A 26,094-nucleotide genomic window follows, 5' to 3' on the forward strand; every position below is an offset into this window, starting at 1 on the left:
GAATCTCCTAGCTTGTGATCTTTACCTTTTTTGAAAGACTATTCTTAAATAGGATTATGACTCATCATCGCCTGAAAAAGAGAGAAACAAGTGAACTGAGAGGGTGCGGAGAGATGTAAGGTATGGAGGTCTCTTCTTGTCTCTAGATGTAGAGACACGAAGACTACTTTAGTGAGAGAAAGTGGTCTAAAAGCAGTAGAATTCTTCAGATTGTGAGAGCTTATATTTGATTTTAGGTAAGTCCTAATACTTATAGCGAAGCAAAGGGGCTTGGGAGGCAAGGCTAGGTCTTAAATGCGTCATTGACGAACCCAAAGCTAAAAAAGGATGGCTTTGGTCAAGGAGGGTCGGCGTCGACATGGTTGGATGAGGCCTAGATGGGGCTTGGACGCATGCCATACGAGGCATGGACAAGGCCTTCCATACGAGGTCAACGCAGTTTAGACTTGTCTAGTACTTGGGTCAGGGTTGATCCTAGACGAAGGCCGGGGCTGAATTTGAACGAGGTCCTAAGATAGGCACCAAAAGTAGCACAAAAAGGCATTTGTATGGTGTTAGGATCGGGGCCTACATAAGGTCGAGTATTGACAGTCCAAACGAGTCATTTTGAGGTTGGCATTGTTGGGCTTATGTTCGGACAGGCGATGGACGAGCCACAAATGTATGACGATTATCTTTCCTGTTCTCTTTCATCACTTTAGACTTAAGTGATAGGTTTGGCTCTTTGGTTTGACATGTATACCTGTGTGTGTTGAGTTTATTTTAGGTTTAACTCTTGGTTTGATCTTGAACCGGACACATGGTCTTTGTATCGTATATTTTTAATAAAAAAATCGTTTTTTCTCTGGTTTTTGTAAGTGAAACTACATAATCAATCTCCGAGAGAAGTTTGCGATTTGTATTTTATTCCCATGAAGTGCTTGTAATGTCAAGGCTGTATCATTGAAAATAATGAATACCTTTAGTTAGATAGACACCTTATATATAATTAAATAAATAACCAAAAACTATGAATGCCGTGCCAAATCCGTCTCACATCACATGGCTCTCCACCGCCACCTATGCATTTAATACTAAAATCTGAAACCCTCTCAAAAGTTTGTCTTTTTCTTTTTCTTTTCTTTTTTTGCTCGAAATAAAAATTATTCGTTTTCAGTGTCAATTTGTGAAGACGCAACGCAACAACAATACAAGTCATAATTTGATGAATGTTTTATTTATTTATGTAACTTTACATCAGGCAGCCTATATTAATCATGAATCACAAATTACAAAAAGAAGTGGATTCGGAAAATACAATTTAAAAATGAAACCTAACTCAACCACTATTTATGTTTTACTTTAGGCTTACGTACACAATCAATATCTTTTAATTGTATACGTACTACCACAATCATTTGAGTTTTCTTGGTTGTAAAACCTTAGTTCATTGGACTAAAAAAAAACCTTATTTCATTATTTAATTATTAATGCATAAAATGACAATGGAATTTCATTATACTTTGAAATATCATACACATTTTCTCAATTTACTGTTTATTATTTAAATATCGGATAAAAAAAATAGTGACTCAAATTTATACGCATATAAAAAATTTAGTATGGATGATAGTCAATGTTTGATTAACGCCCTAAACCCAAAAAAAAAAACAATTGAAAAATATTCAGGCCGTCTTCCGATAAGTGCTTGTTTAACGCCTGATCCGTCGTATTGTTGATATTGCTAGTAAAGCTAGTGTCCTCCCATATACAATGTATCATAATGAGTGAATTTTTTTGTGAATGCCCTCAAGCTTAGCATTATGTGGATGATGTATCATAATGAGTTAATTTTTTTGTGAACGCCCTCAAGCTTAGCATTATGTGGATGATGTATCATAATGAGTGAATTTTTTTGTGAACGCCCTCAAGCTTAGCATTATGTGGATGATGTATCATAATGAGTGATTTTTTTTGTGAATGCCCTCAAGCTTAGCATTATGTGGATGATGAAAGTGTAACGCTATATTCGATTTCATTGGAAACATATGGGTGATTGGATGAATCTTGCTTTTCTTAGTGGAAAATAAATAAGCTACACGAGATCCTTGACGGAAAAATCTGCAATCATGAGTGTTAGCACATTAGGCAGGCTGATTAAATTCACCTTGCGATTCATGGAGAAAAAAAATTAGGTCTACCGAGCTAAATTCAGTCTTAAAATGTGCATGTTTGATGAGTGATTAATCAAATCGAGACATGAAAGAAAATAACAGCTCATCAGGAGAATACCGGCCCTCAGTAAAGCCCTAATTGTCGAAATTGAGGTCGGATGCGCCCAAATTAGCCAACGGCTGCCAAGGAGAATGTAAGTTCTCCCCGACTTGCAGACACTATGTACACACACACAACTCTCTTTTCCTCTCTCCAAACACTAACGTTTGGAGACGAGATGAGACCCTTCCACTTTGACATTACACTAATACTGATGTTGAGCGTCAGAGTGCGCGTAGGGGCAATCTCTTCGCGTCCCCTCTAGTTACTGTTTCCTCCACAGGACCTGAACATGAGCAACTCTCAACCACCGAAGGTCGGTGATTCAAGTGAGAATGACACCCAGCCTACGTGCTATCTCAGGGTCCGACCCTAGCTCGTACAGATTTTCGATGTTTGTTCATAACCGAGCATTAACATAAGTGAGCTTTCAGCAATTTATCGTCTAGACTCATTATTGGATTTTTATTTGCAGTGATTGTCGAGTCGATTGTGTATCTTCTAGCAGGTCACAAATAGGCTTCTTGCAATGATTGTACCATGATCTGTTTGATTTATTATGGGGGCTGGGCTTCGCTCGGAATTTTGTCCGCTTTGGCGGTTGTTGAAGGCTGAGGCAAAGAGAGTAGTTGTGTGAATGGTTGAATTAGTGACTGATTCCAGCGTCACTTTCCTGCAAGTTTCTTCATGGTGTACTTGAACAAAGGCTTCTTTCTAACTTGGGAAAAAGGGATAGACTTGACACATGGTCACATACTTCATCTAACTAGGGAACCAATAGTGCACTTCAAGTCATGAAAACCCTAAACAGATCCCTTAATTCTATGCACGAACAAATAGGTAAATGCCTAACCTACAACTAAAATAAATTACAACAAATTACAGAACTTAGTTAGAAACAGAAAGATAAATAAGTGTGGTGATACCTATATTAGTCTAGTGATAATTTCACAGCTCCTCTAAGTAAAAGTCTCTCTACCGACAATAATATTTTACAGGACACATCAATATTAGACAATAAGTACAATATTTTTCATATTTTATGACTTGTGAATAATACACTTTGCTATCTTTTGTCGAGGTTGAGCAAGCAATACAATCTTGATCAGTAATGTGAATTGATTGTGTATTTGACGTTATTGAAAAGGAGGGGTGGAAATCAAATCAAGTAGCGTGGGTCAATGTATATTTTTCATCAACAGTAACTTTCGAACCATAGATTGAAGTTATTAGAGCAACACAAGAAAATAATTTAGGATTTATTGTTTACTTTCAATCCAACCAGGAATATCAATATGAAACTACAAACGATGATAAAAAAAATAATAATAATAATAAAATAAAATTTAAAAAAACATAGTAGTACTTGTGAATAATACACTTTGCTATCTTTTGTCCAGGTTGAGCAAGCAATACAATCTTGATCAGTAATGTGAATTGACTGTGTGTTTGACGTTATTGAAAAGGAGGGGTGGAAATCAAATCAAGTAGCGTGGGTCAACGTATATTTTTCATCAACAGTAACTTTCGAACCATAGATTGAAGTTATCAGAGCAACACAAGAAAATAATTTTTAGGATTTATTGTTTACTTTCAATCTAACCACGGATATCAATATGAAACTACAAACGATGATAAGCGGCTATATAACCAAATATAACTTAAGCTTTTACAAAATAGAACTAGTCAAAGTAAGATTAATCTAGGTTGGATTAAATTTAATCCCACGAACTATAAAGACAGAATGTAAGCTTTATGAAGGCTGTATTAAAATTAATCGAGGCAGGATTAAAAGTCGTAGTACTCACAATTGACTATTTTGCTATACCTAATGAAACTATGACTATTTTGCAAAAATCATAGTTTAAATTGGCTATTTCATATCATTTATTTATTAAAAAAAAAAAAAAAAAAAAAAAAAAAAAAACATAGTAGTACTTGAAATTTAAGATGAGAAAATTGATGTAAAAGCAAGATTGAATGTGAAACTAAAATTGCAGATGAGGGCGATCGACGACCATGTCAAAACAAGTCGTTCAGCTTGACAGTTGAGAAACTGAAAATTCGCAGGAAAAAAATGAATAATAAACTAATTTATTAATTGATTAACAATAGTTGTAATAACTAAATAAATATAAATATATTTGATTGGCTAGATTTTGTAGGGTATGTTTTAAATGGAAATGCAACTGTAGGCTGCTGACAAGCTTCAGTGTTTATTTTTATGCATGCCTCCTTTTACGAGTTTGGGGAGATAGACGCGATTTGTAATGTGCGACCATATTTAGCCATTAGAAAGATGCGAGACCCAAATAAATTATTGAGCACTTTATGAGACTTGAATATAAACAAAAAAAAAACAAAAACCAATGTCACGTGCAATATAAAGTTTGGGGTACAAAACTACAAGTTTCCAAAGCTCTACTCAAACAAAATTCACATAATGTCTTTAACTACTTGTGAATCTGTATTACATGAAATTGAAAAGATTCTCGTTGACAAAACTGGAAATTATATTGTTCACGAGTGATGTCAAATAATCTAGTTGCGTAAAAATTCAAAACTTTCAGGTTCTGTAACAAATACCTATAACAAGCTAAGGAAAAATAATACAAAATAGCCACCAGAACTTAATTGATGAGTAAAATAGCCAAAATTTCAAGCTTTTAGTAAGAGGGTTGTCAATTTTTTTTTTAGTAAAATAGACATTGTGACTAAATTTTATGATGATGTATATAAGTAATTTAACACTTCCAAAAAGATTTAATCGGTCAAAAATATTATTGAAACCTGGTACTTGTAAACTTTGACTATTATGCTTATCTTTTAATCTCAATTGGCTATTTAGTTAAAACACCCGAACATTAAACCTTTTGAAAGTGGATTTTGGTGTCAATGGCCGTTTCGTCACAGGAAACTACCTGAATAAGCTTCTCCGATTAGAAGGAAAGAAGAAAGAGAAACTCCCTCAAGCCCATCTATGGTCCGGGAAAAGTTTCATGATTTGGATCGCCTTTCCATTGCTTTGATGACTCTCTCGTAAAAGTCCCATGATCTGTGTGATTTCGTGATAGATGGTAGGCCAAATGGATAGCGATTGACATACTTTTGGACGTTTTTAGCCGAAACCAGGCCTTCCAAATAAGCCCGAAGAGCACCCCCGGGTCCTGTTTTTCGACGCAAAGAATAAAAAGCATGTATTAGGACATCATAACCAAATTCAGTCTAAGCAAAGTTGTAAATGACTTTCCACATAGTATAACCTTGAACATGTTTTTTGTTTCCTTCACATTGATAAGAACTAAACTAATTTATATCAGAAGTGATTGGCAGAAAAACCCAAAATTTACTGTCCAAAGAATACACTTACCTAGAACTTTATCTCCCCGATCCGTAAATCTATATTCCCTTGGAAAAATTGCAGTGTGGACCTGAAATATTGATGATAATATGAAAGTAAGGAGCTAGAACCGGAAGTTTATTTTTGGACCATTTAGAGACAGCATTAACACAGTAAGAAACGTCTTCCTGAACTGACCGGGTTGCGTATAGCTTTGTACGGAGAATCATCCACTAATAGTGTGTTTGTCTCATCATAATCTCCTTTTTCATACGGAAGATCAGGCTCAACTTTATCCCACACCTTCTTGAGTTCCTTCAAAACCAAGGGTTTCCATTGATTCTCGATGGTGTTGAACCCTGTCAGAGTACACTGGGAACGATCCTGAATGAACATGTAAAACAAATTGCAAATTATTGTCGAATAAAAAATTCCAAAGACCAATCTGCATGAGTGTACGGCTTTGAAAAACTTCAAATGATTCGTGTATAGCCATCTTTTAAATGCCGAGTACTTATAAACCCAAAGTCAAGCCGAATGACACTGAATTTGGACCTCTTTAACTTCATTTTGAAAATAGAAGAAGTTATATTGTGAGCAAGGGTCAGTAGATTAAATGATCCTAGGAGACAAGTGTCAAAGGATGATTCTTAGTTTAGACAGGACAATTGTTGGGGACATGATTCTTAACTATACAATGTATTTTTGAAGCACCTACCAATAAAAAAATTTCAAGGCATATACTGAATTAATGAACCCCATACACTAATTTGAACGACCACAACCACTAAGTTTTGTTCAGCAGTGACATATGGAGTTAAAGTAAGATAATGTACACATGTAAATAAAAATTGAGATTCAATTCTTATAATGAAAATCATCCGCACAAGTTGCATAACCGCTCTTCTGAAAGTGCACGGATTAAAAATAGAGATAAGGCAGACTTACCCAGGAGAATAGGAGTTTCTTTTGTGACTCACCAAAAAGGAAGTCAATCACCTTCTCCATATTTCTCCTGCAAATCATTGTAACGCACTCAGTCTATTTACTGATAAAAAATATTATATATATATATATATATATAGTACAAAGCACCAAGTGATTTTCTTGTGTTGAAAATTACTTCAATCTTGACGTCCACACAGCGACAGTAAACCTCTCAAAGCAGAATTCTAAAAACTCGTCACAGTAGGGTCTCTTGAAAACTGCAGAGGGAAACATACGAGGAAAAAACAAGGCCAAAACAGCATCAGATTATCATCAGTTGTAAGGTTTAAGAACAAGAACAGTACTGAAATGCAATGCTCACCATCTTTTCCCGATATTCTAATGTCGGGTTTGTGTTGCGGATTATTACCCTCAACAAAGTCGACAAGAATCCCATTCACATCGAGGATGAGAAGCTTTTTTCTGAATCTAGGAACCAAAGATCTTACTGGTAAAGTTCCTTCCAATTCTTTCTCAGAAGGAAGTTCAGCAACCTGTCCTAAGACGCTACCTACTTCGTCTGAAGACTTACTAACAGTTTCTTTCTCTACAACAGGACCATCAGCCTCTGAGTTATGATCATGATTGACATTCTTTAATGCACTGTTATTTGCCTCACATAAAACCCCAATTCGTTCCACAATAGCCGGAGAGCTTTCCTTTATACTATCGCAGTTCAATACGGCAATTTCTGCAACCAAATCAATGTTGTCCTTCTCTGCTACTAGCTTTCCCACTGATGGTTTCTCCGAAGACTGGATGGAATCCATATTCTCTACCATTACACTGTCTGCTATAGCATCTTGTGGAGATTCCCTGAATTCTTCCTTACTTTCACAGATATTGTCCCCCGTAGCCTTAACTTTCTTCTTCTTTCTGTTCCTTTTCTTTTTCTCGGTATCAACTGGACATTCCATAGGAACATCTTCTTCTGTTTCACGAGCTTCCAAGGTGGATACATTCTGATTCTCTTGTTCCGTATCTGTATTGGCCAGGGACTCTGAAACAAGCTTCTCTGAATCCACTGTTTGGTCAATGTTAGCTTCAGAGTCAAGGCATGTACGATCCTCATTAGTGTTTTTTCCGATTACAGTTCTTTCGTTATCCAGTGTAGCTGATTCCAGATTCTCACTTGTCTTAGCTTTTTTCTTTAGTTTACTTTTCTTCTTCTTTGCTCCGGGCTCTTCATTTCTATCCCCGGGCTCTATTGGAGCTGTTAAGGTGCTGTCATTCTCACCTTGTGTTTCTTCAACATCGCCATTTTCAGTGTTCTTCTTCCTTTTCTTTATATTCTTCTTTGCTGAAGCGCCAGTGTCGATGGCGACCAATCCGGCACTATCACTATCCAGAGTTACCGTTCCAAGAGCACCAACACATTTAGATTCTTTCTCATTCTCTTCTCCGTCTCTTGAAGTACCATCAGCTACGGGCTCTGTGCTTGTATCCTCGGCCTTCATATGAATCAGTGAGGCACTCTCGGTATCAACTTTAGTCGCTTCGCCCTCATCACCTCGGGTTTTCTTCATCCTTTTTCTTGCCTTCTTCTTCTTCTCTCGAGTCACATCTGCAATGGGGTCTAATCCCGTGCCATCTGCTTTGGTATCATCCACAATTTCCGCTCCAGGATCGTTACGACTTTCGGTTTCTTTCTTCACATCCCCGTCTCTTGAAGCACCAACAGCTTCGGGCTCTATCATTGTTTCCCCGGCCTCAGAGCTCTCGACATCACAACTTTTAGCTGTCTTCTGTTTTTTCTTTCCTTTCTTCTTTCTCGAAAGGGGATTGGACTTTTCAGCATCTCCGTCAGTTGGGACCATTTCATGATCCACTATCGCCGTTTCAATGCCAAAACTGCCATTAGTTTCTTTCTTCTTTTCTTCTCCGTCTCTTGAGGAACCATCATCAGCCACGGGCTCTACACCAGTCTCGGATACATTTCCACTAGTCTTTGCTTTTTTCTTCTTCATTTTCTTCTTTTCTTCTCCGTCTATTGAGGTACCATCAGCCAAAGCCTCCTCGGTGTTACCATCTTTTGCTTTTTTCTTCTTCATTTTCTTCTTTGTGTCCGCGGGCTCTAAACTTGTATCGCCCACCTTGTTATTATCTAATAAACTACTTACATTCTCCGCAGTTTTCAGTTTGGCTTTTCTTTTTCTACTCTCCTTTCTTAAAGAAACGTTACCCTCAGGATTTTCCGGAACGATTAAGCTTGTGTCGTTATCCAGAGTTTCCATTTCTACACTGTCGCTTTCTTTAACTTTTTTCTTGCTTCCCACCTTTCTTGAAATTGCATCTTCCGCGGGCTCCGAGCTAGTGCTCTGATGATCCGCCGAACTGTCTCTCTTCTTTTGTCTGTTTTCCTTTATTTTCTCAGCTTCCGAGGACTTGGCAGGAGGCTTAGGAGTATCCTTCTTCGAAAAATCATCTTCCGAGCAATGATGGGTTGCCTCGGAATTCAGATTTTTCCCATGCTTTCTTCTTTTCTTATTTTTACTGTACAAACTTGGGTTTTGACTAGGCATTTGATTTTCAGGATCCATTCTGATCCAACACCACCAAAAGTATAGGTCTGCTTGGAGATCCTGTGATTATGAAATGTCTAACACGCTTCAGATTCCCCGGAAAGCCACTCGGCAGCACCTAAAATACGTCAGGAAAAAAAAGAGGACCTTGAGTATTTAATCAATCAAAACATGTGCTCAACAAAGAACGAGAAAGCAAATTTTTTCTACACAAACAGTTGAAATAAATTGTTCTAAACACAAACAAGTTAGAAGGCATGGTTACATAATGAAAACAGTTGCTCTCAGTTCATCTCTTATAACCAAAGGGGTATTACTAAATGCCTCACATAATAAACCAGAAATGCAATGACTTCATTCTTCCAAAAACCAAAATTGAGGAAACTGAATCTTTTTTTCTTTTTTTTTTCTTCCTGTTTTAGTGTTCCCTTTCTCATTGTATCGAGTTCTATCAACTTCCTAATGAAACACAGCTCGGACAGAAAATATCTATTAAAAAAAAATGAACAATATAAATATTCAAATTGGCATCCAATTCAGACGAAGCTAAACGAGAGGATTTCACATATCTTAAACTAACGAAGAGTTGATGTTCGCGTCAAGACAAAACCCGGAAGCAAAAAGCCCATCTCTTATGGAGAATAAACAAAATCTTGAATCTAACATAACCACGATAGTTTACATGGCCTGGCTACGATAATTATTTCATACAGATGTGTTTTCTTGCAAAACTATGTATAAACGCCAGTGGTGGTACCTTCCAAAATCGATGAACAGATTTGGAACTTTTGAGGATTTGTGTTCGTTTGAGGCTCGACGATATTTATTCACTTTCTTGTTTCAACATAGAATGTTATACGAATCCCCAATTACGTAGTGATAATATAGAGAAAGAGAGAGAGAAAGAAAACCTTTCAAAGCTGGATTTCGCAGGGAAGAAGAGGGAAATGAAGCAACGAAGGAAGTGGATTTGGAAACGAGAGCGCGAAGATATGGTGTGTAGTGTTTGGCTAGGTTCGTTGAGTTGAGGACTAAGCCGCCATAACCAAAAGTACTACCAAACAACAACGAAGTCCCTGCGATCTGTAACCCCGTGCCTCGCACGTGACGTTTTCACTTTTCTTGTTTGTTTGCCCTTGCCCGCACCGATATACTAATTTTGATTTTAAAGACTCAGGATTAAATTTTTTAGAAAAAAAAAAAAAAAAAGTTTTTAAATAGTGCACGATCTTTCAAATTCGGTCATTAAGTTTTTAAATGAAACGATTTGCAGCTAAAAATTAAAAGAATGACTAAATTAATAAAAGGAAAAAGAATATATATATATACATATATCTATATATATATTTGGAACAAATTGTTTTCACGGTGTCTAGAACTCTTGAATCTCCGAAGAATCCACTCTAGGATTCCAGCACGTCGGTGAAGGGAAATATAGCATTTGCACCACCCAATTTCAAAAATCTAGTCATAGGTGTGTCATTTTTTATATTGTTTTTCATAGATGAAAGGAAAGTTAAAAAAATATATCCGTAGTGACAAGAGAAGCTAATTTAGTTGGTAAGCCGTAAGCACCCCTACTCCCCAAAATTTGGAGTGGATTCGAGTCATCGTAAAAGTAATTTGCTCAAAAAAAATAAATTATCCATAGTCATGGTCAATTCTCTAGTGATTAACTAGAAAGGTCCTCTTTAACAAGTATTCAACAAGTAAAAGTTTTTTCTCTGCTTGAGTTAGTCAGAGTGTTTCGCCTGTTCCTTCACTGCCAGTCGATGGAGGACTTGTGCGACAAGTGGTCCGATTTGGGCATCGAGGAGGACGAGGTTATGGTCCTTGAAAAGGAAGAGCTTGCTGGTACCAGAGCCGACTTATCGGGATGCCTGCTCGGGAAGCTGCTGAGAAGGAAGCCTTTCAACCGGAATGCCCTCAAGTCTGTTATGGCGCGCATATGGAGACCCATCGGGAAGCTTGAAATCAGCGACCATGGCGATGGAGCTTTCTGCTTCAGATTTGCCAAGGAGGCTGACAAAAAACGGGTCTGGGACACGGGCCCCTGGATGTTCGACAAGTCACTCCTGGTGCTGAGTGACCCGGAAGCAGAGCGTGGCATAGACGATGAGTTTCGATGGGTGGAGTTTTGGACCCAACTGCACGGAATCCCGATTGCGTATCGGTCAGTCAAGATGGGTGAACTGGTCGGGAATAGGATTGGCACAGTGGTCAGGATTGACAAGGACAGAGAGGGTAGAATCAGAGGCGATTTTATCCGTGCTCGTGTGGCCCTGGATGTGAGCAAACCCCTGGTGAGGGGTATCTTCGTTAAACTCAGCACGGGTGACAGCAAAACGTGGATAGCCTTCCGTTACGAAAAATTGGCTGACTTTTGTTACATCTGCGGAAGCCTGGGCCATGGCAGCTCGGACTGCTCGAAAACAGGGGGAAAAGATGGCGAGCCTGGGAGCCTCAAGTACGGGGCTTGGCTGAGGGGTGAAGCCCCGAGTAGTTTTGATGGAGGCACTCGAAAATTTGGCGGTGTGGGCTCTTATGTGGCTCAGGGGTGGTCTGGCCCAAAACCTACCGGGTCGAGTGGTTCTCCGGCGAAGGAAAACCAGAAATTGCCCAGGGATAGAGCTGAGGGAAGCGGGGGAGGCCTGAGATCGGAGGGGAAGCAAGAGGCTCACCAGCCGGGTGCCTCAGATCCTCCATCGGTGGCGATGGATGTGGACGACGAGAACAGTGGGCCGAGGATGACGGCGGAGGACGATCTGCGAAGCCACCAACGCGCCACTACCGCTGGGACGACCGACTCCGAGCCTAGGGAAGCTGACGAGGAACAACAGAGGACGACGGCGGAGGTCGATCTGCGACGCCACCAACGCGCCAATACCGCTGGGACGTCCGACTCCGAGCCCAGGGAAGCAGGCGAGGAACAACAGAGGAGTTCGGCCGGGATTCTTGGGGCCGGAAAAAATGGCGCAGGCGTGGAGAAGGACCTGCCGACTGAGAAGCCTGCCATCGGACCGTTGGGAGGTGGGGTCGGTCTCCAAAAAGAGGAAAAAAAATACCTGCTCCTCATCTGCCGAGGAGGGTTCTCGCCCGAATTTGGGGGTTTTAGCCAAGAATGGCATTTTGGCTCACTGTTCTGGGTCTGACAAACGAAAGGAAGGAGAAGATGAGTCTCTTGGCGTGGGGCGCGATGAAGAGGGTGCTACCTCAGGGGATGGGAAAGGTTCTGCTCCTGACAGGGTTGTTGAGAGCCTTTTAAGGAATTATGAAGTTGACTTGAGGAAAAGTGTTGCTGCCGAGAAAACCTCTGCCAAGGTGGACTCTTCTTTTTTGGTGGGCCCTGCCTCCGGGTTGTTGGGCCAGGATGCCTCCTCTGCCAAGGTGGGCTCTCATTTCCCTCCCTCTGCTGGATTGTTGGGCCAGGAAGCTAGTGTAAAGCCCAAAAGCAATCCTGTTTCCCCATCTCATGAGGGCCCACTTGCGCTTGGTTCTGCTGCGGCCAAGCGAAAGGTCACTACTTCTAGGAAGCGCGCTATGGGCTATAGCACGACACCTGACAAGTTAGGGGCTGACGAATCCGGGCTTGGGATGATAAGCACCGGCGGAGGGTCGGGAACGGTGGGAACTGCCGAAGGAGGAGCAGGAAAGAGAAAATCCAACGACCGGCTCAGAGTGGGGAGTGTGAAGAGAATGGCGCGATTCATCGAAGCCGGCGGCGAGGCAAGATGCGACCCAAAGAGGACCATCGGCGCATCACACGGAGTCCAGCGGGAGATGGTAGCCGATACGGGGACCAGGTCCGATGGTGAGAATGGGCAAGGGAGAGTGTGGAGTTCCACGCTCGACACACAGGTAAGTCCTTCTATCACCTCTCATTCTCATGTGCTTCAGCTTGATATAGGTCATAGAGACTTACTTTCTGCCACACTTGACCTAGGAAGGAGAGAATTTTTTTTCTGTTACTCGTACTTTGGAAGTTTCTAGTCCGTTAGATTCGACCTTAGTTGTTACTGATGAGAGAGCGGCGCCCCTCGAGAGTGAGGGCCGCCGAACGCGATGATAGGCGTTATTTGGAACGTCCAGGGGTTAGGCAACCCCGGGACGAGGTCAGCCCTCCTTGCCCACGTTCGTGATCATAGTCCCGATTTTATCTTTCTATCGGAGACTAGACTACGGCGTGAGGGGGCTGAAAGGGTGAGAGTGTTGCTTGGTTTTGATGGTTGTATGACGGTGGACTGTCTTGGTAGGAGTGGAGGCTTGATGTTGCTTTGGAAAGAGCCTGTGAGATTCCTACTCGGGACGTTTTCGAGATATCACATCGAGGGAGATCTGGTTAACGAGTTAGGCGAGAGCTGGAGGTTTGCGGGGATCTACGGAGATCCAGTGAGCACCCAGAGGAGACATACTTGGGAGCTTCTTCGTCGCCTCCGGAGCTCTTTCACGGGTCCTTGGCTAGCCGGAGGAGACATGAACGAAGTCGTCTCCAATTCAGAGATTAAAGGAGGTAGAGACAGAGGTCCCGGCCAGTTATCTGCTTTCAGAGAGATGATTTCGGATTGCGACATCCATGACTTAGGTTTCGAGGGAGACCCTTTCACCTGGCGCAGAGGAAGTTTAGAGGAGCGCTTGGATAGATGCCTTGCGAGTCACGAGTGGAGCGATCTCTTCCCTTCGGCCACAGTTCGACACTTGAGGTTCTGGAGCTCGGACCATAGACCTCTTCTTCTGCTTACAGCGGGTCTCAGAGATCGCCGGCGAAGCAGGAGGCTGAGGCGTTTCTTCTTTGAGGAGTCTTGGATTGGTGAGCCTGAGTGTGACGAGCGGATTCGTAGGGCTTGGGAGACGGGCCAGAGTGGTGATCAGAGTCCGAGCTTAGCTGATGCGATCTGTCAGTGCAGACAGAGCCTCTCCCGCTGGGGCGGTGAGAGGAACAGAGAGATCAGAGATAGGATCGAGAAGCAGAAGCAGATCGTTGAGCTTGCGGGACTAACGGGCCCGGATTTCTGCATGGAGTCCTTCCGACGGGAGGAGCGACAGCTTGACGCCTTAGTTCAGAAGGAGGAGCAGTACTGGAGACAGAGGAGCAGAGTGTCCTGGATGCGGTGCGGGGATAAGAACACGAAGCTTTTTCACCGTAAGGCTTCTGCTAGGAGGAAGAGGAACACTATCAGGGGGCTGGAGGACGATCACGGGGTTTGGCACAGTGGAGATTCTGAGATAGAGAGGATCGTCGCTAGTTACTTTGGCGACATTTTCTCTTCAGCGAGGCCTTCTTCGCAGAGAATCGAGTTAGTTTCTGCGAGCGTTCAGCCTAGGATCTCGGAGGCTTTGAACGCCGAGCTGGAGCGCCTTTTGAGCCAGGGGAGGTGAAAAAGGCGCTTTTCTCGATGGACGCGATCAAGGCCCCGGGAAGTGACGGCTTTCCCGCAATCTTCTACCAGAGATATTGGGACATCGTAGGCGAATCGGTCCTGAAGACCTGCCTTGGGATTCTTAACGACGGGGACGAGGTGGCCACCATTAATGATACCGTGGTCACCCTTATCCCCAAAGTCGAGGACCCGAGACGGGTCAGCGATTTCAGACCAATTAGCCTGTGCAATGTGATCTATAAGATAGTGGCCAAGTGCTTGGTCAACCGTCTTAAGACTACTATGCACGACGCTATTTCCGAGTCCCAGAGCGCCTTTGTTGGTGGTAGACTGATCTTCGATAATGTCATGGTTGGTTTCGAGGCTCTCCACACGATGAAGCGGAAACGCTTCGGTAACGAAAAAAGTGCGTCTCTCAAGCTCGACATGGCGAAGGCTTTCGACAGAGTGGAGTGGGCCTACCTCGAGTCGATGATGCTGAGACTTGGTTACAGCACGCAGTGGGTGCACCTTATCATGAGATGCGTCACCTCAGTCAGATTTGCTTTCAACATCAACGGCTCCACCCGAGGCAGTGTGACTCCTTTCAGAGGCCTCCGCCAGGGGGACCCTCTCTCTCCTTTCCTTTTCCTCTTCTGCTCCGAGGGCCTCTCGAGCCTCTTTCGAGCGAGTGAGGAATCTGGAGCGATTTCAGGAGTCCGGTTCCGGGATCTTCATGTATCACACCTTCTCTTTGCGGACGACAGCTTGGTTTTTTGCCGAGCGACACTCGACGAGTGTGAGAGGGTTACTGACATTTTACGGACTTATTCTGAGGCTTTGGGCCAGATGGTGAACTTTCAAAAGTCCGATGTTTGTTTCGGTACGGAGGTTAGCGATGAAGAGGGGGAGGTTCTGGCTCAGATCCTAGGTGTCAGGATGACGGACTGCCATAAGCGATACCTGGGTCTTCCCGCGTTCACTGGTCGGAGGAAGGCGGAGCTTTTTGGATTTGTGAGAGACCGCGTTTGGGCTAAGATTAAGGGTTGGAATGGCCTCTCCCTCTCGCAGGCTGGCAGAGAGGTCCTCATTAAATCCGTCCTTCAGTCGATCCCCAGTTACGTGGCCTCGTGCCACAAGATCCCGCTGCGGTTGATTAGAGACATCCACTCGGCGATAGCCAGATTCTGGTGGGGGGTGGAACGGCGACGAAGAAGATCCACTTGTGCAAGTGGGATGACCTCACGCGGCACAAGTCAGATGGCGGGATGGGCTTCAGAGATCTGGAGAAGTCTAACCAGGCCCTTCTAGCTAAGAGTGTCTGGAGGCTTCTCAGGAGACCGGATAGTCTGGTAGGACGAGTCTATAGACAGAGCTACTTCCCCGACGGTGATATTATGACGGCTCTCCCCGGCTCGTGTAGCTCCTCCATATGGCGCAGTCTTCTTTGGGGACGCGAGATCATTCAGGCCGGTTCGAGATGGCGGATCGGGGACGGGGAGTCTGTTTTGGTCATGGGCGACAGTTGGGTTCCGAGGGACAGACCGGCCACCTGGATTGACCCCCCTTGGATCCCCCCTGATATGCGAGTAGCTGAGCTTATGAGACCCGATGGTAGCTGGGACGTTGATCTTATCACAGCGATGTTCGGTGAGGAGGACGCTGCGGCGATCCTGAGCATTCCGTGTGGGGGTGAGGGCACTCCTGACGTGCGACGCTGGCATTTCACTGAGAACGGAGAGTACTCCGTCAAGAGCGGCTTCCGTGTCGCGATGGAGAGAGCCAGTACTCCGATCGCCAGCTCTTCAGACCCGATGGTCATGGAGAAGTGGTGGACGAAGTTCTGGCAGCTGAAAGTTCCTCCTAAGGTGAAACTCTTCTGTTGGCGTGTCTGTTTAGGCCAGATCCCGACCAGAGCAGTCTTAGCTAAGAAGAGGATCACCTCTGACGACAGCTGCCCTGTCTGTCAGGAGGCGAGAGAGACCGTTTTCCACACTTTTTGGGGTTGCAGGTGGAGCAGGAGAGTCTGGAAAGAGGTGGGCTTCGGCCACCTTCTTCCGCCTTTCAGAGACGGCAACGCTTTCGACGCTATCCTCAGAGCGACAGAGACCCTTGAGGTTCGTTTCCATGAGCTTTTCATTACCATTATTTGGGAACTTTGGAATCACAGGAACAATGTCTTGGCCGGGAGATCAGCTTGGAGCCAGCCTCAGCTAGTCCAGTGGACGGTGAGCTTCCTCGAGGAATACAGAGCGGCTACGGTTGGGGCGACTCCGACGAGCATGAGGGTGACTACGACCCCCACATGGATCCCCCCTAGTGTCGGGACCCTCTCGATTAACGTCGACGCGGCTCTCGCTCGCGACCGTGGAGGCTTCGGTGTCGGTTGCATTGTCCGAAACCACACCGGAGAGGTGATCGCCTCGCAGACGCTTTTCCTGGCTAGGGGGTTCTCCCCCCAGCTTGCGGAAGCGTATGCTGTCCTCCAGGGCATAGAGCTAGTTCGCAGCGTCGGTGGCAGGAGAGCGGCGATCCAGTCTGACTGCTTGGGGGTGGTGAGAATGATCGATGAGGGTGTGACGCCTGCGACAGAGCTTGGGACGATCCTGCTTCGCATCTTCAGAGAGGTGAGGGAGCTTGAGGTTTTTCGCATTATGCATATTTTTCGTCTTTGTAATGTTGCTGCTCATAATCTAGCGCGCTACGCGGTTAACCATCACTCGTCCTCGACCTGGCTGGGTTTAGTCCCGCCTTGTTCGGAAGAGGCCATTAGGGTCGATGATCGCGAGTTGAGGTCCCGCGCGGCCTCCTAAGGCCCTGTCTGTTTGAGTTTTTTTTTCTGTTTCTTTACCGTTGGTTTTGTTTCACTATTATCCTTATAACCACGGTATTCCTCCGCCATACGTGAGGGCTTTTATGACATTCCGTGACACCGACCACGTTTCCTCAAAAAACAAAAAAAACAAAAAAAACAAAAAAACAAAAAAAAATAATAAAAAAATGAAAATAATAATAATAATAATGAAATTGTGCCTTGAATTTCCGAAGTCTTGGGCCACGCATGTGAAACTCAGCCAACGAGCCCAAGCGCAAAAGACCTTTTTCAAATGCTGATCAATGTAAGTTTGCCATCTGCGAGCTGAGTTCGAATTAGGCGACCATGTCTCAAACGCGAGCTCGAAATGACAATTACTTACTCAACAAAAGATGTGTCATCCACAAAAAACGGAACTCGCATTTGGATTCAGGGGCTATAAAAAGACGATCAGAACTTCAAAATGACCATTGAGTCTTGATAATTTCATCAATAAAGATCAATTTCTTCTCCATTCCGTATACTGTTATTTATTTCTATTATAGTACTCACATTTATTAATTAAACATACAAGTGATAATCATGTACTAAAACGAGTGACAGTGCCACACATGCTGTTTCAAGCTCACCAATGTCAACCGGAGCTAAAGGTTATGAAAATGACCGATTAATCACAATTTTCATAGAGAAATTCAGACATTCCAATAAAAATTTGAAGCTAACCAAGAATACTAATAAAATAATTTGAAGGGAATAAGCCGATTATAGAAAGCAAGATGGTAATAAACCGATTACATTGTTATGTCTTAATTATGAAAAAATTAAATGAAATAGTCGTATTCTTTTTTTAGTCTTAAGATTTGTCAGTGTCCACATTCTTATTGAGATTATTTTTGTTCGGAAGAAGAAAGTCACTTTCCGATCTGTTGGAAGTTTGGCGCCACAGGTCCTCGAACGTTCAGATTCATCCATTAACATTCAAAGGTATCGTGTTCTAAGTTCAGTATGATCTATTACTTCCCGTTCATCAGAAGCATATAGACGATGTGCTATCATTCGAATATTCTGAATACACGGAGGAGTATCCTCTCAGGAGATTTTGGACCTGTTCGCTGGTTCCCTAAAAAAAGGAAAAAAAAAAACATTTGCTACATCCAACTGGATTCAGCACGAAACTTTTGGTAATTTGCTAAGGATAAGAGAATAAACCAATGATGGGGAAGGAAATCTACTATACTATCATGATGCGACTGCTACAAACTAAAAGCAAAAAATGAAAAAGCTATCACAACAATATAACATCAAAATTCCCTATCTGAAAATGCTATCCGACTGAGAAAAGGGATGCAAAAAAAAACAAACTTAGTTTTTCATCCTAAAAGCTCCCATTATGTTAGGACATAATAAAAGCAAAATTTACAAAGGGGAAGAAAACCCAGTTTGATAATGAATCGCAAGATTTCTTTCCACAAATGAAATATAACGAGTGAGAAAATAAAGACACACCCTAATACCCAAAATCAGCATGTACACCGAACCGCTGTCTCTTACACTTTAACGTACTTATCAACATAACCCTGCAGAAATTCGAGGCAGGAAGTACATATCAGAATGTGTACTCAACGCTTAGCCGTTACTATATGTACCCGTCCATCGAGTAGGGTAAACTTTTAGTTAGACAAAAGCAACCGTTTTTAAATAAATAGCATTTTTTTAATATAATTTTCGAGTTTCTTTTTAAAATATATATATATATATATATATATATATACATTTTAATTTCCATTTCAACTTAATTCAGAATCGAAATGATACCAACGGGAAAGAAAACATGGAATTTAAAAATAACCTTCAAAGCTTATTCAACAACCAACTTGATTCTCCCCAGTCCGAAAATTTCAATAGATCTTTTCAAACATTTAGGGCAGAAATAACTTGCAATTTTAGAAATCCTAAACACACTTCGTCGGGGATTATCAGAGCACACGACTACATAGATCCCTAACAGATATATTTCATTTTCAAGCAGAAAGAACAAGGTTGGAAAAGAGGTGTTTACCATGACAAGTTTGGTCAATTTCCGCTGTGACGACTCGATATATTGATCGATCTTTGACTGAGACTTGGGTACAGTGTGGCCCTTCATGGCTCCGGACACCCTGTCAACCGTCTTCTTCACAATGGTCTTAAACGCCTCTTTGCTCATATTTCCCTCACGCCACGACGGCTTCAAAACATCCTTCACAAATTCCGCAATGGCCATCTTAAAAGGTTTAGCTGATCTGGAATCCTTCTTCTTCTTCCTCCTCTTCTTCTTATTACTTTGTTCCTCCCCAGGGGACTTTGACTCACTCTCTATCTCCGCTGCGTTTGTTACACCAGCAAGATCACTCAGGCTCTCGTTATCAACCGCTCCAACTTCTCCCTCGGCTGTCTCACCAAATTCATCATTATCCAGAGAGGTGGTTGAAACTTCAGCAGGAACTTCTTGCCTGGCGATCTCATGTACGTCCATCGGCTTATCATAGGAGCCACTAGGACATTCCATTGGATAGGAATCGGAAGCGGGACCCCAGTTTCTACGGCGACGATCCTTCCTTTTGGCACTAGATGTTGGTTCAATGGAATCAATAAGTGGATTATACTGTTCGCCACACGGCCCGGGCATAATCTTCTGACCATCTCTAGCAGCACTTGGTGAAGGTGTTGTTTGTCTGTATCTGTAGTCCCCAACACCTTGCTCATTTACACCCACATGCGTTGAGGTGATATCGTATTGGTTTCTAGATATTCCTTGACTGAAAGTAGGACCAAATGCTGAGCCAAAAGGCTGCTCAAATGTTGAGGCATAAGGATTATGATGTGCAATAATTTTAGGCAACCCAAAATCGGAACGATTAACCAAATTATTTTTCTCATCTGGATCTGGGAGGTCTTGTGGCACAGCCCCAGTTTTCCCAGGCATGCTCAACCGGTCTTCACCAAGAGGAGGGTAAACCTGTTGTGTATGCGAAGAATAATGAGCTTCAGCGGGTGATTCAGAGAGTTCCTTTGAAGGACCACTTGATTGCTGGAGCAAGTTTCCAGTTACTTGCTCTGAGGACGGAACAGGTTGCTCGTGCAAGTTTACGGGACCTAAAGAAGTTGGAGTACTTGATTCCTGGACAGCATGATGCAAAAACCGACCGTCTCTCGGGAGACCAGGCTCTCCAAACTGACTTCTCAGATTTCCAGGAGCCGAATTCTGAAGTTGCAGGTTTTGGCGAGGAGGCTCTATATGGGAAACATGCAGAAACTCGGGGTTTCTCGCGGGAATATGAGAACCGAAGTCATTCCTCGGCGGAAAGTGGGTAGGCTCAAACTGCGAGGAAGCACTATGCATGAAGCGTATATCACAGGGTGGCCGAGGAGGTGGTGGAGGCAAGTTCCAACCGAAATTCGGTGGAACGGAAAACGGGGGATAGGGATGAGGATTCCTTGGATGGGCAAACTGAGGCGGATATGGGTTGTAACCCATCGGCATATGAAGAGCATTTGCACCATGTGAGATGGGAATGGGAGGAGGTGGGGGTAGCTGTGAAGGCTCTCGGGAGTTAATCGGAGGAGGATAAGAAAGTGGCAATAACACTTTAGCAGATGGGAGTTCCATTACTGGTCCATACGAAAAAGGTTGTTGGGATGAACTTGTAACGGGCATGTTGTTTGGAGCAGATTCACTGGTGGGGATATTCTTCGGAGAAGTTACGGCTGTTTGATTAGGTGGTGTGAAAAATTCAGACGGATCACCCACCTTCCCGGGAGCTGGGCAGACTAAATTTCGATCTTCTGGTGTGCTTTGAGGCTGGTTTACCATGAAATTCGGTGTGTCAGTGAACAGTTGCGGGCGAGACTTCTCCTGTGAAGTTCCAGTATTGTCTACTAATGTTTTCACCTCCCCAGGACTCCGGCGTTTGAACAATTCATAGCTGTGATCTAAGTCCATATTGATATCTTGTTTTTTCTGATCGACGGCCACTTCTTTAATCTCTTTGACTAGGGTTTCGTGGTGCACGTGCTCTGGCTGTTTAACGGGAGAACTCTTCGTCTCTTTCTTCGTATCACGATTCTTCGTTTCGGATCGGATTTCTGGGTGCTTTTGTGTGTTCCTGTAGCTCCGTGAACTATCGCTCTTGTTAGCTTCGTGGTGCATGTATCGACAGGAAGCTCCACGTAAACATCTGCCCTGAAGGAAGAGAAAGCATTCCGAACCCCGTTTTCCGTTTGACCTGAATTTTCCAGCATTGAATTGAGATGCCCGCTTATTCTTGGGAGATCTACTACGGCTTCTTCGTTTTCTGGGTGACCGACTGAAACAAATTAAGAATTCCACAAATTATACAATTGGCATAATAATATAACCAAAATGAAAATCAGAACTATGCAGGCATAATTTGCTCAAATAAATGAAAAGGCACCTGCGGGATCGACTTCTATCATAATCCCTTCTCCGTGAAATCGTCTTCCTTCTTCTGTCTTTAGGAGATCGACTTCGACTTCGACTTCGACTGCGACTACGACTCCGACTCACGTATTTCCTTTTTCTTCTTTCATTTCTGCTATTAAACCCTGAATCACTGTCACTGTCACTGGCTTCTCTTAGCAATCTCCCAAATTCATCCACCTTTATTGAAGCTGGCTCAGACTGAACCTTTTTCTCCTCACTTTCCTTCGGAACACTGCAAATCTTCGAAGTTTCACGAGCACCACTTTCGTCCAATATGTCTTTTTCACGAAAACCTTCGTGGGATGTACCGTCTCTCATAGAGTTTTGATTTTCACCATCTGTATCCTTACCTCCACTGTCTCTCCCAGTACTGATACACACTCTATTATAAGCCTTGATATCTCTTCTGGAAGTTGAGAAACCATCTCCAGTTTTGTGATGCAAGTTAGATTCAGAGAAGATTTCAGACCTCAGTTTTCCCTTTATCTTATTGTTCTGGCTCTTTGTTTCTCTGTCAGCCTCCAAGGAACTTCCAGTATCTCTAGGCAATAGGTCACCGCCATTTTCTGAGCTGTCATCTGAAGCATAGTCTTGAAGAAGTCTCATTGGGTTGGCAACTTTTATCAACTCGAGATTCTTTTTTGAATTGGAAGTATCAGTGTTCAACGAAGTATCAGATGGATTAAGACTTTCAGAGACAATTGTCCCAAGAGGGCTGTCTAAAGGGCATTTGGCACCACTGAGAACTATATCCGCATCATGAACTTTCAGAGTGGGTGTTGAAGCTGAGCCTAAACTTCCAGATGGATTAAGATGCATTGGACTACGGTCTACCAAAATTTGTGGTGCGTTTATTGAATCCTTTTCACCCGTTCCTTTAGCATTTGACAGAATCTCGGTTGAATAATCTGTTCCCGGATGATTATCTGTGAGGGTAATATCATCTTGCAAACAGACAAAAGCAAGTTTCAACAATATCATCAGAATTCTGACAGTGAGAGAAGAAGAAGAAAAAAAAGGCGAAAAAGGAACGCACGAGAAAACAACATACAGAGAACAGAAGATTTAATTACAAACCGAGTCTTAAACCAATAACAACCTAACCTTCCATCTCCATATCGGAATCAGAATTTGATGAGCCCAACTCCTCAACGTCTGCACGATTTCCCGCTTCCATCGCCTTGAATCGAGGACGAGAATCCGTCATCTCACTTTCATCCAGTGATAACACCGCTCCCGATTGAGAGCCCTCATTATCAGCATCAGAGCCCATATCCCTCGGTTTCGATACCGACAGAGAACACAGGCTCGGTGGAGGATGAAGAAGGCAAGCCTCGGAACCCGAGCCTCCATACGCAACTGGCGGGGGAGGCAGCGGAAGAGCGGCCCCGGAATGCGACACCTGGCGAAACCCCGTTCCGTGAGGCAGCGGGGGCGGGGGCGGCAAATTGCTCGACGAGTGTTGCAGCGGAGGACCGATCGGGTACGACTGCGGGGCCGGAAAACGAGGCGGGTATTGCGGAGGCCCGTGCTGATACGGCGGAGGTGCTCGTGGAGGCTGAGAGCCCTGGCCGTAATTGGCTTGGCCGTACATGGAAGAAGATCTTTCCCGTGCTACGCTTCCATTGAATTCTCTCTGGACTGGTTGATTCCTAACGAAACAATAAGAGCATTTCGCAAGTTAGGGCAACTGATTTCACGAGCTCTTCTCTTTCTTTACTGTACCAGCACAAATAGCCTAGTGATTCTACTTACTCAAACTATGTTCTTTTTTCTCCCGCATCAATGGCGTCACAGATAACAAGATACACAATTGCTAAGCTGTGGGATCAGATTCCGCGTCGCAACGAATCCAAGTCCTCATTTTACTCATCGTTTTCTGTGATTTGCTTTCCGCGGAACCGAAACAGTACAAATCAACCGACAGTCCACCACAAAAAGCACCGAGTACAGCGTGAAACAATAAGCACAAAAAAGACGAAGAGAGAAAGCAAACCGTTCGATAGGCTCAGCTTCGCTATCCCGAGCGTAAAACCCTTCCAAAAAATTGGAGTTCGATGGCGGTTTTAGGGAAAAAGGGAGGGAGTGATAATGGAGAACGGAATCAGTGTGTTCGATTGAGTGTTCAGTCTCGAGCTCAGGTGTGGTGTGGTGAGAATCATTTGGTTCACTCACTGATTCGGAGGTGTTCAAAATTAAAACTCAGCGTTGTGGTGAAGAAGAGAGAGCTTGTTTTGTTGCCAAAAATAATCAACCTAAACAAAAATAATAAGGCATATTTGCATCTCTGTCCTCGCTCTGTTTACTACGGTTTATTCATTTAATTTATTTGTACTCACTCCCGTCAATGTTTTGAACAAATTTGAAAATTTATCCAAAATAGTCGGGTCGTGGGGGGGGGGGGGGGGGGGGGGGGGGGGGGGAATACAATACATTTTTCTAAAATCAGAGAATTATCGTTATACAAAACATTGGAACGATTTTCACATAAAACTCGAGATTGGAAATTGGAGGTTTGGTGTTTGATATTTTAAAGCTTTTCTTTCATTTTTAAGTATCATTTTTTTTGTTGGAACAATTTGGATTAAAGAGAGGTTAATTCAAATTTATGGTTTATTTTTTGGAAAATAATTGAGTGAGACCCTGACTATAAAATTGAAAAGTTATAACATATTTGTATTCATCGTTGCCACAATTAGAGTTAAGATGACTAAGAAATTAATGTTTAAAAGTGTGTTAAAAATACCAATTATTCTTAAAGAAACTAAATGTGTTTGTGAATTGGAGTGAACTTGAAAAAAATCAAGATATGTGAATTTGGTAAGGGGATTTATCAAAAGCTAACAAAAATGAAAATTTTACCAAATTATGAGTGATCAAAGAAAGTTCCAAAAAAAATAAATAAATAAATAAATCAACCCGAGTCATAAGGGAGTAAAAAAATTTCTATTCTAACCTCACTCAACATAACTAATTACATTTCATTTATTTTTTCAACACCATATTTAAAAAAAAAAAAAAAACAGCATTGAAACCCAAAAAAGGCCCAAAAAAATTTATTTAAAAAATAAATTTCAGTCTCTTCCCTTGCAAAAAAAAAAAATAAATAATAATAATAATAATTTGTTTAGAATTTTGTACGAAACGTATCCTCAACTGCAAAGTAATTAGAGAGGAGCAGATGTCTTCTATTTCCATATTCGACGAGGATTTCGGAGGATCAAGTGAAATTATGGTTGCAGCGCCTCAATGTTTATTTTTTTCTACAATGGTTTAAAAGCCAAAAGTAAGATAAAAGTTTTATTTAACACAGAATGACTACAATAAGAAATACTTCGTTGGTACCTTTTTGATCCTCAAGTTTCTTATTTCGTTCTGTTTATTTTGTGGAGTACATTCTCCAGAAAGTGTGAGATATTTGTACACTTACTTAAGCTTCATCGTAGATTTTATTGATATTCTGGTTTAGATATCTAATAGAGAAATTTTAGCAGATACGTTAGGATTGAGACTCAGTATGTAATTTTTTTTTTTTTGGTAGTAGATTTTATTTCTAAATCTGAATATCGTTATATTCATGAGGGTAAATCAATCATATTTTTTTAAGAAAAACATTTCTCAAAAGTTAAGAATTGCTGCCCTGTTTGTTTCTTCATTTGAAAACTGTTTTTGACTTTTCTAACTTGAACAGCTTTTTAAACTTGCATTATAAACTCAAAAGCACTTTTGGGGTTTTTTTTAAAAGCTATTTTTACCAAACAGGTCAAAAAAAAAAAAAAAAAAAAACAATTAAGCTTTTATAAAAAAGCAAAATACAAGCTTAATAAGCTCTACCAAATAGGCCCAATCTCGTTAATTAATTAATTAACATGTATGAAAAACTAAAAAAAAAAATGATGCTGAACATTGTTTAAAATGAATAAGATAAATGATAAAAAAAACAAAAAAAAAACAGGATGAATTAAAATAGGATGTAAACGTTATTTTTATTAATTTCTTTATAAATAAAATAAAAATAGCAATGAAGACTATGTAATTTCTTTATTAAAATAGGATGTATGTAATTTTTTTTTTTTTTGGTAGTAGATTTTATTTCTAAATCTGAATATCGTTATATTCATGAGGGTAAATCAATCATATTTTTTTAAGAAAAACATTTCTCAAAAGCTAAGAATTGCTGCCCTGTTTGTTTCTTCATTTGAAAACTGTTTTTGACTTTTCTAACTTGAACAGCTTTTTAAACTTGCATTATAAACTCAAAAGCACTTTTGGGGTTTTTTTTAAAAGCTATTTTTACCAAACAGGACAAAAAAAAAAAAAAAAAAAAAAAAAAAAAC

General features: G+C 42.0%; 2 protein-coding genes across 6 annotated transcripts; both read right to left on the minus strand.

The window, feature by feature from the left end:
• Positions 1-4,174: 4,174 nt before the first annotated feature.
• LOC149384228 (uncharacterized) lies at positions 4,175-10,251 on the minus strand. 3 transcript variants are annotated; one of them, XR_016301706.1, is made up of 8 exons: positions 10,014-10,251; positions 6,903-9,220; positions 6,717-6,798; positions 6,542-6,608; positions 5,792-5,977; positions 5,624-5,684; positions 5,175-5,420; positions 4,175-4,309 (listed from the first exon to the last, which is right to left on the minus strand). XR_016301706.1 is itself a non-coding variant. In XM_089628474.1 (7 exons), exons 2-7 carry the CDS (start codon positions 9,118-9,120, stop codon positions 5,251-5,253), a joined length of 2,784 nt encoding a protein of 927 aa, XP_089484600.1. In that variant the 5' UTR covers positions 9,121-9,220; positions 10,014-10,251; the 3' UTR covers positions 4,612-5,250. The 3 variants fall into 3 exon arrangements, 2 of the variants coding, with proteins under 2 accessions (XP_089484600.1, XP_089484601.1); XM_089628474.1 differs by lacking the exon at positions 4,175-4,309 and having other exon boundaries at positions 4,612-5,420; XM_089628475.1 differs by lacking the exons at positions 4,175-4,309; positions 10,014-10,251 and adding an exon at positions 9,860-10,012 and having other exon boundaries at positions 4,612-5,420.
• An 8,240-nt stretch (positions 10,252-18,491) lies between these two features.
• LOC149384229 (uncharacterized) lies at positions 18,492-24,051 on the minus strand. Of its 3 annotated transcripts, none has more exons than XM_089628558.1 (6): positions 23,754-24,051; positions 23,513-23,636; positions 22,862-23,409; positions 21,729-22,701; positions 19,334-21,620; positions 18,492-18,851 (listed from the first exon to the last, which is right to left on the minus strand). In XM_089628558.1, the coding sequence occupies exons 3-6, from the start codon at positions 23,349-23,351 to the stop codon at positions 18,822-18,824; spliced, it is 3,780 nt and encodes a 1,259-aa protein (XP_089484684.1). In that variant the 5' UTR covers positions 23,352-23,409; positions 23,513-23,636; positions 23,754-24,051; the 3' UTR covers positions 18,492-18,821. The 3 variants fall into 3 exon arrangements, with proteins under 3 accessions (XP_089484684.1, XP_089484683.1, XP_089484682.1); XM_089628557.1 differs by having other exon boundaries at positions 23,513-23,646; XM_089628556.1 differs by having other exon boundaries at positions 23,513-24,051.
• Between the last annotated feature and the right edge of the window lie 2,043 nt (positions 24,052-26,094).

This window comes from Urtica dioica, chromosome 10, assembly GCF_054948205.1.
Source record: "Urtica dioica subsp. dioica isolate 48M chromosome 10, U.dioica_male_clone48M_v1_H2, whole genome shotgun sequence".
Classification (NCBI taxonomy): domain Eukaryota; kingdom Viridiplantae; phylum Streptophyta; class Magnoliopsida; order Rosales; family Urticaceae; genus Urtica; species Urtica dioica.